The following is a 15,188-nucleotide window of genomic DNA, read 5'->3' on the forward strand; positions in this document are numbered from 1 at the left end:
CACCAGGGTGATTCTCAAGGCGAGGAGAATACAGATTTTGTTTTCGTTTGATAGAAATTAAAGTGATTATAGTCATTAACTGAAACGTACTGTGCACAAACAAAAACTTCAGAGTTTTATTTGAACTCATTATACTTTATAACTACCTGTTACAATCAAAACAGCCCACGTGTTCCAACTAAATTAAATATGCTTAATGATTATTTGTAACTTAATATAATGATTGTTGTAATGTTTTCGGCTGTATCACGCAAAATACAAACTCCTCAAAACCTTTTTCACTACCCTTGTATCACATGAAAAATGTCCCAGGTGTCTTAAAGCTACTACTACTACCACTATCAAAGATTAGGACGGAAGTCTATCCTAATGTATAAAACGTTGAATGGTATGACACCTGATTATCTGAGATCAAGATTCGTATATCGTGACAACGTAAATGCGTATCGTTTAAGGAATACCGAAAACAAATTAGTTCTTCCACAACTTCGAACTGATTATCTTAAGAGATGTTTTTCGTACGGCAGAGCTCAGTTGTGGAACAACTTACCTACAGACCTGAGACAAGCATGTTCACTGACCGATTTAAAATCTAAATTAAGTCGCCACTGTTTAAAGTTAAATCTTAATTTTAAGTAAAGTTTTAGACACGGCCTCCATAAAAAGCAGGTTCTTATTTTAATTTTTATTGTAAGTAGGCAGATAGGTAGATAGTCCAGTAACTTTGTTGACTATTGGAAAAACCGTGTATAAATAAAGTTATCTTATCTTATCTTATCTTATCTTATCTTATCTTATCTTATCTTATCTCATCTCATCTTATCTTAAGCATTATCCTCTCCAATGCGTGGCGCCAACATGAAATGGCCCTCGCTGCCATTTTTAAAGTTCTATTCCTATTAATTGGAAGAAGTTTCATTTGTTGACCTGGACAAATAAAACCGGCTTTGCCTTCAAAAAATTATAACCTAGAACTGCTGAAATTAAAAAAAGTGCTCTCAGGGACAGGATCGGACTCCGTTCCACACAACTACAGTTCAGTCTGAAGAATTCTCTGAAGAAGGCATCAGCTAATGATAAACCTTAGCTCTGTTGCGAGTTTTTTTGTCTGCGAAAGTATTTGCGAAAATTAAACTCTAGTAAACGTTTTAATTAGTGCCACAATAGACAAGATAACATGGATTGTGCGGTGGTGTTCCACTGATGAAGTAGACATAGTAAGAACCACAGTTTCTGACTTGAATGTTGGTGGCAAATTGACAGCAGTTTGATGACCAGGTGAAGCAGACTTGTTTGGAGACCGGACCTTCAGCTACTGTAGGATGAGGGCCATTCAACCATCCTGGAGCGTTTGCTCCACAATGGTTTTCAGAAACACACGAGGTGGGCATTTTAGTTCCAGCGTCGCCTTGGAAACGGAACCAGCCAGGACCGAGCGACTGGTCACAATAAAAGTCTGCTGCATCAACAGGAACGTACGTGGTTTTTCTGTGAGAACTGGTCAGATTTTGGTAGCCTTGGCATTCTACAAAATACAGGAAAAGAACGACGTAAGCAGGCAATTATCTTTTTATTTTGGCACGCTTCGTTGAAGAAATGATAAAGAGTGTTTAAGCGGGAATAACGTTTGTGGCCTGTATTTCGAAGACAACATTTGACAGCAACTGATAACAAAGAGGCAGGCTTGTTGCTCACACATTACCTAACTTTGTATAACAAGATATACACATGTTGACAACGTCGTTTTCACCCACGAGATTTTTGCCCTTGTCGAACAAGCAACATAGAAGAATGTAATGACAACTATTCATAACGCACGCCCCTTACCAAACCATGTAAAAAAAATTGTTGCTGTTGTTGTTGTTTTTGCTGCTACTGCAACTGACACCAAAACTACATGAAGTCCTAAGCGACCCATTCTTTTCCTACAGAATAGTCCTACATAACCTAATTGAACTGAAAGACTGCAAATAATCTCCGCAAGCAGGCAATTTAATATGTACCTGGGTGATGATTGCTGTACACCTCCACTCTAAGGCAGTTCCAGTTATGACTATTGGTGGGGTGAAAACGGATGTATCTTGCAGGCACGGGAGTTGGTAACTTGTGTTGGTCAATAGTGGTACTGTTACCTTCCCTGTGAAATACCTTAAAATGCAACCCAAATATAACCTTGAGCATGCGCCCCCAGAGCCCGCTATCTATATCGATAGTAGCACATTGCTTCCTTAGCTAATTGGAAATTCAAAAACTAAGTCAACCACAATGTCAATAACCTGCATTCAGGGGAACTGACCACAAATCACTTCTCCGAAGACTTCATTTCTGTTTCGAGAAGCAAAGACTCAAGAAAAGGCGTTTGTGTCTATCATCCCCAAAAAAGGATTAAATCAAATGTTAAAGTAGCTCATTGGTTCAAGAATGTTCTTTTATGCAAATCAAACCGTGTAACGCAACCCGGTTGTCCTTATCCTTTCTAGACTAATTGTCTGTTTTACACCAAACGAAGCCGAACATTACTTTACCTTAGCGAGTAGCAGCAAAGAAGAAAGTTTGGAGTCAAATTCAACAGTTGGGATGTAAGGCCTTCCAAAGGATCAGCGGCAAACCTTTGAAAATTTTGTTCCCAGCAAAATTCGTGCCAACTGGGAAACCCAAGGTCAACCACCCGTTATAACCTAATGTAGATTGGGCCTAGCGACCACACCCAACCGTTCAGTGGTGGGTATAATGTGCAGCTAATTTTGGCTTACAATTTTGCCGGTTGTGAGATTTAATAAGGGACTGGATAGGTTTCTGCCGCATTTTCCACGCCATAAATTCTAATTTTTATGATAACTATGGTTGTTCTGTTTGAACCTCGAGCTCGCCGTGCGAAATCCACACTGACAAGTCTTCGGACCATTATTAACTACTGTTTACATTCCATGGTCACTGATAAAATGTCTAAACGTTACCTGATCTGTATCATTCGCATCTTTGTAAGTTGTCCAATTTTTTCCGTCAGATGAATACGACAACTTGAAATCAGTAACCCATACATAACCACTTACGTCCCCCTGGGAAGCAACAGCGCAAACTTGAATTATTCTTTTAAAGTCGATTTGCAGCCAGTCGTTGTCGCTGTTAGGGACTGCAGAGCACCAACCGTCACCTCTGGTATCGTTCAGACGTCCGTTGTAACTGAAACCGACGTGATCAGTAGTGGCGTGTGAAGAAGCTGTCATCTGGTTATCAGGAATTATGTCAGGTGAGGAGACACCAACAGGATAGTCGAAGCAATTAACTAAAATTATTTTGATGAAACGTGACTTAATAGCACGGCAGATAAATACCGTCAATAAAGCCCCCGAGATTTAGTGATTTGTTGGGATCAATATCAATATCAGCAGCTGAACAATTAAAAGTCCCTTAACTAAAAATACATATTAAAATTACTTTAAAGTGCCTTACATAATAACAACAATTTAAACTGTTTTAATTACTGTTCAGATGCCCTATATAACTCTGTTGTCCAAACTATTTCACTTAAACCTAAAAGTTCCAACTTCCCTAATAATTCGTAAAGGTTCGAACTTGTTAGCCTCTTAAAGTTCGAACTTTTAGGACTGCTAAAGTTCGAACTTTAAGAGTCTTAAAAGATCGAACTTTAAGAGTCCTAAAAGACCGAACTTTAAGACTTTTAAAAGTTCGAACTTTAAGAGTCCTGAAAGATCGGACTTTAAGACTTTTAAAAGTTCGAACTTTAAGAGCCTTAAAAGTTCGAACTTTAAGAGTCTTAGATGCTTATATTGGACCAAAGTTCGTCTTTAAGTGCGAACTTTACGATGCCTTCCAACTGAACTTGCACTTTAAAAGTCGGATCTATATCAGCACTTAAGACTCATAAGACTCTTCAAAGTCGTAGGATAGCAAAGGATAGCAACAGAAAATGGCTCTTAAAGTTCACTTTATTTCAAGCTTCTCAAGAGTACTATGAACTGACGGTATCAACAAAGGAGTATTGAAAGAATGTGGTGTTTATTTATTTACAGCGCCCGCGTGTTCCTACCTACCTGTGCAGTTTTTACCATCTCCGGTAAACCCAGCATGACACAAACAATTGTAAGACCCGCGAGTGTTGATACATTTGGCATTGAGGTCACACAGCTGGACGTTAGCACTGCATTCGTCCATGTCTGAAGGGAAAATATACAGAGAATAATACGTGGGTGCGGGTAGATATGGAATCTATATTCGAATGTTTATCACTTAAATAAAGATTCTTATCCTATCTTATCTTAACTCGATATAACACCAGTGAGCGGAGCAAACTACTGAGATATAATGTTGCAAACGAGAAGAGACATTTCATATCTACAATCAACATGTATTATTTTGTTTATTATATTATAATATGAACATACTAATAACGACTTTTTGACGATTTCTATTGTCCGAAAATTCTCCAAAAAATGTCCGGAGGCATTTATGTTTCGATCATGCACCAACAAATTTAAGCTCAGTTAAAGGGTCAAACATGGTATCAATCATCACATCATCGATATTATCAAAGTGAAAAATTATCGTAATTTTATACGTGTTTAATTTCGACTTTTTTTAAGGCTGAAATCCTTTTTTCAAACACCGCAGTTTATGTAATAAAACCCTAATAGTAAAATTTAAGAAGTTCTATAAATGTCTCACCTAGATGTCAATCAAAAAACTTGCTTTTTCCAAGAAATATATTTGCTGAGTCATAATGGAATCGAATTGCATGATTTTCAACCATGGCCCTTAGAGTTCACAAAATGCAAGTTGTGAATAAGGCTCCAACGAATAGTGTTATAATTATCGAACGTTTTCTTGCCTAATTTCCCTAATATATTGTTAAATGCCGCTAAATTTTACAAATAGCTTAGATAAAAGGAAAAATTCCACAGGGCAAAATAGAACAACTTGCATTGCAGTCCATAAAACTTGATGATTTTGTGACAGTTCTAAGAAATCAAAATTCTGATTCTTTTGGACATCATTTTTTTTTCTTTTTGGTTGATATTTCATAATTTGCTTTTATCCCTTTAAGCGTTGTGTTCTTTTTCTACTGCAAGATAATTAGGCAAGCTTATAGAAAGCTCCAGTCACATTTATCAAAACTTGAGGCACCAGCTGCCTGACGCTGTCCCATTAAATTTACATTTACGTCAGGAAAGTCAGAATTGTGCCATCGATTCTATAGTCACAATACATTTTGTACTGACATTTTTCCCTCTAAGTTGTTTTTCTTCCTCGGGCAATCTCTGTAGTTTCCTACCATGCCATTCTGAGGCACCGACATTTTGTACAATCATATCTGAAGGCGGCCGTTATGGCTGATGGCCGTTCATTTCGCGAACCATTTATGGCTACTTCATTGTAAAAGTTTAATTTTTACAGCTGTAAGTTTTATAATTTAACTGACCTTCCGTCCTCATGTCACAATGCGCAAGAACAACCTCCTGAGGTACAAGTGAATCAAACCAGTATTTGCCGCTGACTGCTCGTCCTCCTTCACTCTCCTTGATCTCTTTGCATGTTTCAGCCGGCAGTTCAGGAATGGAACCAAGGGGAACTATGGCGCAAAAGCCAAGCGTTACTAAACAATTTCTGGTTTTCTGTAATATGTATGCAAATAAATAGCATCGGTACCAACATTGTTCGTATCACCCAGGTGATCGAGTCCTAGCAAAATGGCCTGGGTAACTTAAGATGGATCACTCGCAAAATCGAGGACAGGAGTGATGACTTATGTCAGAAGGCTATTGCAAGACGTCAGCGTCTTTTGTCCTAAGTCAAAAAGCAAACATCACAATTTTTGCAGTGGATATGTCTGAGTTCTGGTTCAGGGTGGTTTTAACTTTTACCAGTGTGATAATCATAATAAACTCTCTACAGTAACAGTCATCTCTTTCTATTGTTCCAATGAATCAGTGATAATAAATTTTCGTGTGCATTAGCTACGATTTGTATCGATCTTTTCTTCCTTCCCTTCTCGTGTCTTCATTGTCATACCTCTATTGGGCCAGCTTTTCACATAGACGCTGTTTTCATCCGGGACAAAACTGTATGGCTTTGCCTCTTTAGTCCTGTCATTCAGCTCGCAGGTTTTGCTCGGTATGAAGTAGTTGTAGCTTTGGCACTTGAGTTCGTTTTGACAAAGAACTTGACACTCAAACAGAGATCGAATTACTGATGTTTTAAAAGTGTGACCTTTGAGAGCTTTGCCATTCACCGACGCCTCAGCCCGTTTGCACTGTTGGTCAGCGGTGACACGTAGATCCATCCGGGAAATCAGGCAAAATGCAAAAAGTGCTAGCGGGCACATTTTTGTGGATCCTTAGAAAGTCAGTAAGATATGAAAGTGTATCTGGAGCATAAAAAAAAATGAAATGAACTAGTTGATCACATTTCTTACGCACCCGAATGAAATGGAAACGATGGGATTAACAAAAAATAATAAGTATAAAATTAATCTTCACAGCCATCAATGCAAGGCCATATGTTAATTTTTGACGATATGCTCGAAGAAAGCAGCTTGCTTAGACACACAGCCAAACAAATGTCCTCAACACTTGCACTAATAATTTACTAGAGAGGTTTTAATCCGGTTCAGTCTTGAGGAGTCACTTCCAAAGGGCTAAAGCTATCAAACCTAAGTACCTTGGCGTACACTTGAGTGACCGGATGAACGATGCAAATTTGTCGACGTCTAAAAGTGTTTCACCACTGGAAAAATCTCGAAAGATAGTCCTTCAAGAACTTTTTCTACTTCTGTAATTATCGTAGATAACATGTAATTTTTGGCTTGGTGGATAACTGTTTCTACTATCCATCGCAAATTGTGCAAAGGTGGATCTGCATCTTTGTGACAATCGGGATCATTTTTTTCAAGACACACTGTCCGTGTATGACCCTTGTAGATGATACAGCAGATTTTTAGGAGATCCCTGTCAAGATCTTAGAGCTTGTTAAAACGTACTTCATCTGGAACTTTCACCTATCTCTAGTAAACTGTTAGCGTTCGATTTTCTGTTAGATTGATTTGGTTGGTGCTCTAGTTGCTCAAAGTTCAAAAGTATCTGAACTCAAAACTCTGATCGAGCCATCTTAAAGAATTCGAAAATTTCAAACGTTCATCCTTAGTCCAAAACCTAGGCGTTATTGAATGTTCGAGTTCCTATTGGACTGACTACGATGGTGCTCTAAGCTGTTCAAAGTTAAACAGTATCGTTACACACAAACCTTATAGAGCCACTTAAAAGCTACCATTGCATCTGTTTTAATAAACTCTTAATGCAAGGTGGTGTTCCAAGAAGCCGCATTTAAATTTTTCAATTTACAGGCGCAAGTCCATGTCACTGATGAGATGAAGGCGCTGGTTTAGTCTGAATATTAAAGAAGTTTCATTTATTTCACAGATAGCGACAAGTTTGAATCAATCTTCCTTGTTCGTGGCTATACTTGATTTCCTTAGTTTATGGATATACTGAAGTTACCTTCTATTTCAAGGGAAATTTTTTCATTGCGCAAAGAAAGCGAGTTAGAGTCTTGAAATACATTAACTCTTTAAAAACCAGACGGCGTTTTGGGTTTCCTTGGCGGTCATCCAGTTATGGTGGAGTACTTAGGTAGCCTTCTGATTGTATGTATATTTGCCTTTTTCACTAGAAATTCGAAAGCCGGAAAAACATATAGAAATAAAGAAATAGTTACAGCCCAAATATTAGCATGATATTTTATATTTCACTCAATCCTCATGAAGTTTCGACTTGAGCCCCAACATTGATATGAAAAAAAAGTTTTACATCAAAGCGAAGAGACTGTTTGCAATGCAGATGAAGGAATGTAACTTACCTTCAAGGCAGTTTCAAAACAACAAGACATGATCCACAAGCCAAGATCATCAAAGGAAAACCATGAGCCTTGGGGAAAAATTAAGTATTTTTTTTAATATCCCAACTCGCTAAAGTTATGCAAAGTACGATACCTATGTAAATAAGAAAGTGCCGCGGCAGGTGTTCAAAAGTTAGAGATGTTAATTATAGTCTTTCATCTTCACCCTGTAGATAGGGGCAATGTCGATTTAAGAAATGATTACAAAACCATGGCACTCTCTGTTTACTAACTCTGGAAGGCTTTTAACCAATGCGTAGAAAAAAAAAACAGGTCTAATTTTGGATAATGTCCTGTAGGTTGACGTCAACTAACATGTAAAGCGGATAGCTACACGGTTTATATTTCAGTTTTAATCAAATCGAGCCTTGTGTTTCAGTTTTTGTTTATTTGTTTTCTTTAAAGTATGCTGCTGACAGGAGCCAAGCTCGCAGCGCCACGATATATAAATGTTCGTTTTTAGGTTTTTACCCCTAGAACGAAAACATGCTGAGCGCGTAGGGATCACTTTATTGTGAGAGCTCGCCCCCAACAGTGTGGCCTGAGGCGAACGGAGAAGATTGTTTCTTTTACATTCAAAACTGAAAGTTTAATTACTATCTTTTTTTCCCATAATTGTCACTTTTTTGTGTCACTTATTGTGCATGTTCTCTTGTTATTCAAACACGAACTCGGAACTTTGCTTCTGTAAGTTAACACATATGTTTGATGATGTGGCAGAAGAGGCCGCTTCTTTTGAGTCTTATGAGTTTTGACAGAAGCGTAAAGGAATTAGCATTACTTTCGGGGTGGGGGGAGGGCTTAACTTTGCGAATTCAGCTGTATTGTTGAATTTGGATGAGCAAGGCTTGTGGAAAACAGGTTCAACTGATATGACACTAGAATAAATTTAGCCATGATAATGTCTCCATATATGGCAGCTGACTTTTGACAGGCGTAGTTTTCAAATTTGAAATTTTCCCGACTTTAATGAAAATATTTTACATTTCTTGCAGTGACTTTTACATTTTGGGAATGCATGCATTTTTTAAATGCAGACTAAGAAGTGAACATGAATTGGCAGAAGGGGACGATCCGCAAGCACAAAGAAGAAAGAATTGTGAGCAAAGAATGAGAGAAGCTAATGTAACCATGAGAAACATTTTTTAGTCTAATCATGTACGCTGTTATTATTATTTATTTTTTCGTCCTCAGAGCCCCCTGTCCCTCTTCGCCAGCGGGGACTTGCCAAGATCTAGAGTTAAAGGTGGCTCTTGTTTTGATTGGGTACGACGTTCACCAAGCTTTTCGACTCCTAATGAATGTTAGTTCTACCTAATCCGAAATATTGGACAGTTTGACCAACTCCGTTGATACAATCCTCAAAGAGACTTATCTAGAGCAGTTATCTTGTACCCGATCCTCATGATCACCGGGGTGCGGGCTCAAATTTTGCACCATGGCTGTTGAATAGACCATTTGCTAACATACGTGTCTGAACGAATTAACTCACACCAGTTGAACTCGTCACCATCGACTGCATTATTTTTGCAGGCCGGAAAGGGAGTCTATGATTTAGCCATGAAAAAATTTTGCTCTCATTTGAAAACGTCATCCTTAGTGCAAAAAGGTAATGCTAGAACACAAATGCTTACTGGCGTCATATTCCACCAAATTTTGCTTTAAACAATCCATAAGCAGCAATATGTTTTTTTTTCTTTCTGGAAAACAGATAAATGTCTCTATATAAACTAGAAATCAGCAGTTCTGTCTGTGACTACGGTCGGCATTTTAGCGCACGTAGATTTTCCAGAAATCTCCCAACGATAACGGTTTCTTTCCAACATCATCACACAACCAGATACCGTTCTGAACGACAACCCAATGATTCTCGTGAGCAATAAATGCCGCATGGTCGTACATCCTGTTCTCTCTACTTTTGCTGTAGTGTCCCCACTTTCCAACGTAGTGTGAGCCGTCATTTCCCCACTTATCACAGTGCATGGCTAACTGAGAGTTATCGCCTTCTAGTCTTTGGTACGAATTACATGAGGAGGGAAGCGCGTCAGTCTGGCCGCTGAAGTACTGGACCACAGCTTCACCAGTGCTGTTAGCAACAGTGGTCACGTGGAACGTACGTCCCTGTTGTTTACTGCAGTGGAATCGGATCTGAGTGAAATTCAAGTGTGCTCTCAGTTGATTCATGGCGCTGGTTGTGATGCCCATTCTATTGTTGTGATAAGTACTGATTCCGCGGTATGATGCCTCAGGGGTCCAGCTAGGAGGTGGAGAAGAACTGTTCATCAACAAATTGACGACGAGAAGCCAGCCTCCTGAAATCAGACCAATGGACTTGAGTATTACCGCATTTCTAAACCGATAGGATAAGTTATTTTTAGGTAATCACCTCCATAAGAGAGATCCTTGATTTTAACGTAGTTTTCAGATCCGTCACAAGGTAGTTGACATATTTTCGTTATTTTACCTCCATTAGCTGTCATGTTACAGTAGACTTTCAAAGGGTTTCCATCCTGTGCAGGGTCGATCCAGTATTCCCCGTCTCCTTCCGAATTTCCAGAATCCCGGATATCCTTACAGGAATGCCCAGGAAATGAAGAAGAAAAACCGAGTTTCTCTAGAAATTGACATAAGAACGCAATTTATTTGTTAGCGCATCTCGGTTTTTACTGTTTCTTTGTGTGATATAATACAGAGACTGGCTTTACTTTTCATAGCCTTAACTCCTTAGCTTAAGTTCTGTGAGACGATTATGTCATCTGAGTATGGAAAACAATCAGTGCCATTTGTGCTTGTTACCCAAACATAGTTTTGCGGTGAGCTGCCGTGCTCGTTTCGCTTCAAAGCCGTTCCCATTGGAAGAGCAGGGTCCGGTTTTTCAAATCAAGAATAACCTAATCCAGGAAAAGCGCATATTGTTGCTGCTGTTGTTGTTGTCTCTGCCCTTCACTAAACATGCAATAGAATGAAAACCAGCATTAATCTCAGGAGAAGCTGAAATACTGCGATAAAGTTTAATCCTGAATAACTAATCGACTTCAAGCAACCAGAGTTAGGCTGCAAACCTACATTTATACATGATACATGTTATGTGAAAAGTGGCTGACCAACATGACAAGAGCGTGCAACAAAGAAAAACTCTGAGTCCCCGACAGGACCTCCCGAACACCGGAAGGGCGCTCTATCCACTGAGCTACGAGAACATGGAGAGCATTTAACTGAGTTCATATGTGACAGGCGTCCTGCATGCTGCTAGGATCAGCACTGTCGAAGTCATCGTGAGTGTGATAAGTGAATAAAGATGGTGGAAAGTGAAATTCAGCATCTTTCTTCACTTATCATGATACAAGTTACATTGCAATGTTCCATTGAACACTAACTTACTGGTGCTGCACGTGATCCCCTTGTAACCAGGCCTACACTTGCAGTAATTCTGATGTGAGCTCCATCTCCCGTCGTTTACATAAACAAAATTCCAGTAAGCAATCTGGCAAACATAGTAAATAATGTAATGTTAATAACAATAAAAAAATTGCGAAATATAGTTTTGGAAGAGCATTTTAAACCAGTGTAGCACGTGTGACATCCCATGGGGAATAAGGCGTTTTATTATTGATTGTGTCGAAAGCCTGGACACAACAGAAAACAAAAGATGTGTCTGCGATTCGCTTGATCTCGATGACGAAACAAGGTTACCCTTTAACTTTCTTCGTGTTTTGCAATCACGCAAGGGAAGAGAGAGCGAGGAAGGCCTAGAAATTACTGGAGGAGCACAGCTGAACAAGACCCGCGGCAGACACGATGGATCGATCGATGAAACGCCATCAAAAACCTAGGATCGGGCAAAATGGGAAGACCTGAACATGTAGTTCATGAGGAGACGATAAATGGAGTTAATGTTTTCACTATACTATTTTGTTCATTTCATTTTAAGCAACATTAAGATCATGTAAACCTGCATTAATTCAAAGTAAGTTGTCCTCTGGTTTCCCTTGAAATCTTCAGGTCTGGATGTTCGTGTTTCATTGTTTAAATGACAGATTTCTGTACTTTGGTTCTCTGCAGCGAAACAGTTGTATGATCGGCACCTGTCATTTCTCAAACACTGTAATCCACACACCAAATCGTTTCCGGTACAAGCATCGATAACGTGGCCAAGTAAAGCGTGATCTGTAGATACGGTAAACAACACGTCACGCTATGAATTAACATGTGGATATGTTATGTTCTTTGACAATAAGAAATTGATTACACATATCTTATCAAGAGTGTATATCTTTGCAGATTATTATATGGCTAGTCCTTCGATCCAGTGGGCATGATAAATCAAATCTTGCGTTCTGATTGGCTACTCGAGTGGCAAGACGAAGTCCGACACACGCGGAATCAACCGCTGTGTTCTGCATGCCAGGAAATAAATCCTTTATTGGCCAAGCTTGCTTGTTTGGCTAAAGAGCCTTGATATTGGCCAGGTCCTTTTTTGCAATGTCTAGGTACATTTTTACGAAAAAAAGGAACATGGCCATTACCTAGTCATCTTGAACTCACGCTGAAAAACTCAGACATATTTTATGAGTTTTCAATTCTTTGGCGACCTCGTACTTGGAGGAGTCCAAACGCAAATGAAAAGTTAAAATATACGGACATACTACATACAAACAGACTTACTACTTACTAAAATGTCAAATAATAGATTCATTATCCAAAATTTTCGTCCCCGAAAGTCAAACTTTAAAAGTTAGGTTTTGCGTGGCGCGTGCTCATGCAAGAGGGCATCTTGAGCTCAGTTGTACTATGTCACAGTTAGCGCATCCTAAATTTTTCAACTTTGTCGTTTGTAATTCCTGTTAATCTTCTCCATCCTTAATCATCCGTGTCCCTTCATGGTTTTTTATTATCTCTTTGGTGTTTTTCTCTCTTGTTAAACTACTATTTTCAGAATTCCTTCAATTTAAAGGTAATTTTGTACCTGGCCAAGCTAACTCAAAATACAGTGACTGCAAGCTCCTTTAACCGGTTTTCCAATCAAAGAATACAAATACGCCGTGAAATATATGTAAAAAAAAAAATTTTAAAAATGACGTGGAATTGAAGGATGTTCAAATTTTCTTTCATTTTCATTGCAGTGTCAATGGCGATCCGGAGGGTACTCCAGAAAGGTTGGGTGGGGGTGTGCGGCCCACTTCCCAAAACCCTTACCCTATTCATGACCAAAATCTGCACATATCTATATAGCCCATATAAGGGAGTACCCCCTCCCCCCCCCCCCCCCCTCCTGATGGAGATATGCAATGTCAATGGTGAAATTAAAAGAAAGAGCATGTTGTATTGAGTAAACATTACGGAAACAAATGCTTCCCGAAGAAAGACCTGGCTATATACTACCGATGCTAAAAAACGAAAATTTTGCTTTGGCATCGATGTTGGCTACAATACTTCCTACTGGTGCAGATCTAGGGAAAGCTTCCGTTAGGAAAGAGAACGCATATTCAACATCATTCAGACAAGGCGGTCTGCTTCTGACATGTGTTTCCCGCACAGCTTAATATCCGGCGGTGCGATGTTTCTATATTTGCCATGCGTGCTAGCTTTTAATTGCGTGCGGTAGCTCAGTTATTTTAATCTCAGTGTTTGACGTTTACTACAATTTAACGGAAAATGAATTAAACTTGATGTTTTTCGAGGACTGATCGACTTGTAGGAAGGTTGTTTTACTTTTCGCATTTTCACATTTTAGGCAAGGAACTATTTAAGTTGAAAAGTTTTGCCATCTGCATTTAAAATCAATATTGCCCTTCAAAACAAAACCAAAAGAAATATGACTTGGCGACTAAACAGTTGATACAAAATTGACACCGCCGGAGAGACTATTTCCATAGATTTATAGTTTTTAAATTTAAATTAATTCTCTCCCCTACCTTGGTGACTCTCAAAAAAGCTTGAAACAAATTCTTTACACGATGCCAATGGGACAGTTACGTTCAGGTAAATTAAGCAGCCAGAGAGTATAAATAGTATAGATGATAACAGCATATGTGCCAAGCTTGATGCCATGATGCCCCGTCAAATATGCCTGCAGCTTGTACAGGAAAAAGCAGTGTCAACAAAATACGTTTTCATTTTCAGAAAGGAAGAAACTCTACTTATAAATATTGCGAAGCGAAATGACTGTTGGAAATCTCTTAAGGATCTCAGACAGATATGTGTTTTAATTCCATCCCGTGCAAGTCGCAGGTACGTAATTAATTTTGCTTAAAGAAATTCGAATATCAAATACTTTTTATTAAAAGTTAGTGGGCAAAAAACACCTGCTCTTACTGAAACACGAACAAGCAAGATAACCGAAGAGTGACATGTATGCTAAGTTTCAACCCTTTTGCCAAAAACTATCTTTCACACTGTCGATCAACAACCAAAATTGATTGTAGAAATTGGCCTCCAATGGGTATTTTTCAAGGTATAGTGCGAGATGGAGATGCATGTGGACTACAAATGGATTAAAACAGACCGCTTAATGTGTTTAAACTGAAAAATTCACCTAACTTGCGAAAAAGCGTCGATTGAGCCCAACTGCATGCTTAATCTTTCAAGAAAGATACTCACCCGTTTCGTTTACCTTTATATCTTGTCGATGTAGAGAAGCAGCTTTTTATGATCTTTTACGTATCCTTTGAGAGCGTCTTCCCACTGACAACTCCTTCAGAAGATTTCCCAGAACATCTAGCAGCTGTTGGGAAGACGATGGGCCAATCTGATGCACGTCGGAAAAGACTGCTGGTTTAATTAGTTTGTTCAATACAATCATTAACCGGATAGACAAAGCAGTACGAGCTCTCTCTTCGACTCGGTTAGAAATGAAAAGAACTCAGATTAAAATTAGAAAGTCTGTCAATCAGTTTAGACCTCTGAGGTATAAATGTGGCATGCATGTTTTAGAATATGGTTTCACTAAATGTACATGGAAAAAAGAATTGCATTGTTCTCGCACTTAGCGACTTTTTAGTTATGATGCCTATCTTTCTAATTTGCAAAATTCGCCACAAAATTTTGACTAAGTCGTTGTCTCAAAATTAGCAGCCGTGCACATCTCAAAGCACCGTTTTCATTTCTGTTACATATTTTGTACTACTGGCTGATTGGTAAGCCTATCTGACAGGTTTCTGCAAAAACGTCAAACAGATCGATAGATAGGTATTTTAACTTACTTTTAATCGATTGGTACTGCATGGAGCAACAATTAAATGTCTTGCAAAACATCAATCTTTAAAAAGAGGCGTTCT

General features: G+C 38.8%; 2 protein-coding genes across 2 annotated transcripts; both read right to left on the reverse strand.

Annotated features, from left to right (window-relative positions):
• Positions 1-92: 92 nt before the first annotated feature.
• Positions 93-8,175, reverse strand: LOC149112843 (uncharacterized). The gene is made up of 7 exons (XM_089288694.1): positions 7,873-8,175; positions 6,031-6,385; positions 5,441-5,590; positions 4,056-4,178; positions 2,958-3,286; positions 2,004-2,148; positions 93-1,525 (listed from the first exon to the last, which is right to left on the reverse strand). The coding sequence occupies exons 2-7, from the start codon at positions 6,341-6,343 to the stop codon at positions 1,149-1,151; spliced, it is 1,437 nt and encodes a 478-aa protein (XP_089144820.1). The 5' UTR covers positions 6,344-6,385; positions 7,873-8,175; the 3' UTR covers positions 93-1,148.
• Positions 8,176-8,485: 310 nt separating this feature from the next.
• On the reverse strand, positions 8,486-14,826 carry LOC149112844 (uncharacterized). Its single transcript, XM_089288699.1, has 6 exons — positions 14,512-14,826; positions 13,827-13,987; positions 11,864-12,078; positions 11,293-11,395; positions 10,376-10,525; positions 8,486-10,223 (listed from the first exon to the last, which is right to left on the reverse strand). The coding sequence occupies exons 2-6, from the start codon at positions 13,960-13,962 to the stop codon at positions 9,682-9,684; spliced, it is 1,146 nt and encodes a 381-aa protein (XP_089144825.1). The 5' UTR covers positions 13,963-13,987; positions 14,512-14,826; the 3' UTR covers positions 8,486-9,681.
• Positions 14,827-15,188: the final 362 nt, after the last annotated feature.

The sequence above is a fragment of the Orbicella faveolata genome, unplaced genomic scaffold, assembly GCF_042242905.1.
Source record: "Orbicella faveolata isolate gen_17 unplaced genomic scaffold, um_ofav_v1 contig_2, whole genome shotgun sequence".
Lineage (NCBI taxonomy): Eukaryota > Metazoa > Cnidaria > Anthozoa > Scleractinia > Merulinidae > Orbicella > Orbicella faveolata.

Excerpts from the sequence above, each read along its gene's own strand:
- LOC149112843 (XM_089288694.1), bottom strand. The coding sequence starts at position 6,343 with ATGTGCCCGCTAGCACTTTTTGCATTTTGCCTGATTTCCCGGATGGAT. Across the intron at positions 5,591-6,030 it reads GAAAAGCTGGCCCAATAGAG|TTCCCCTTGGTTCCATTCCT; the intron begins GTATGACAATGA and ends TTTGCGCCATAG. Across the intron at positions 3,287-4,055 it reads AGATGGTAAAAACTGCACAG|TTAATTGCTTCGACTATCCT; the intron begins GTAGGTAGGAAC and ends AAATAATTTTAG.
- LOC149112844 (XM_089288699.1), bottom strand. The coding sequence starts at position 13,962 with ATGGCATCAAGCTTGGCACATATGCTGTTATCATCTATACTATTTATA. Across the intron at positions 11,396-11,863 it reads CTTACTTTGAATTAATGCAG|ATTGCTTACTGGAATTTTGT; the intron begins GTTTACATGATC and ends TATGTTTGCCAG. Across the intron at positions 10,526-11,292 it reads GGGGATCACGTGCAGCACCA|AGAAACTCGGTTTTTCTTCT; the intron begins GTAAGTTAGTGT and ends GTCAATTTCTAG.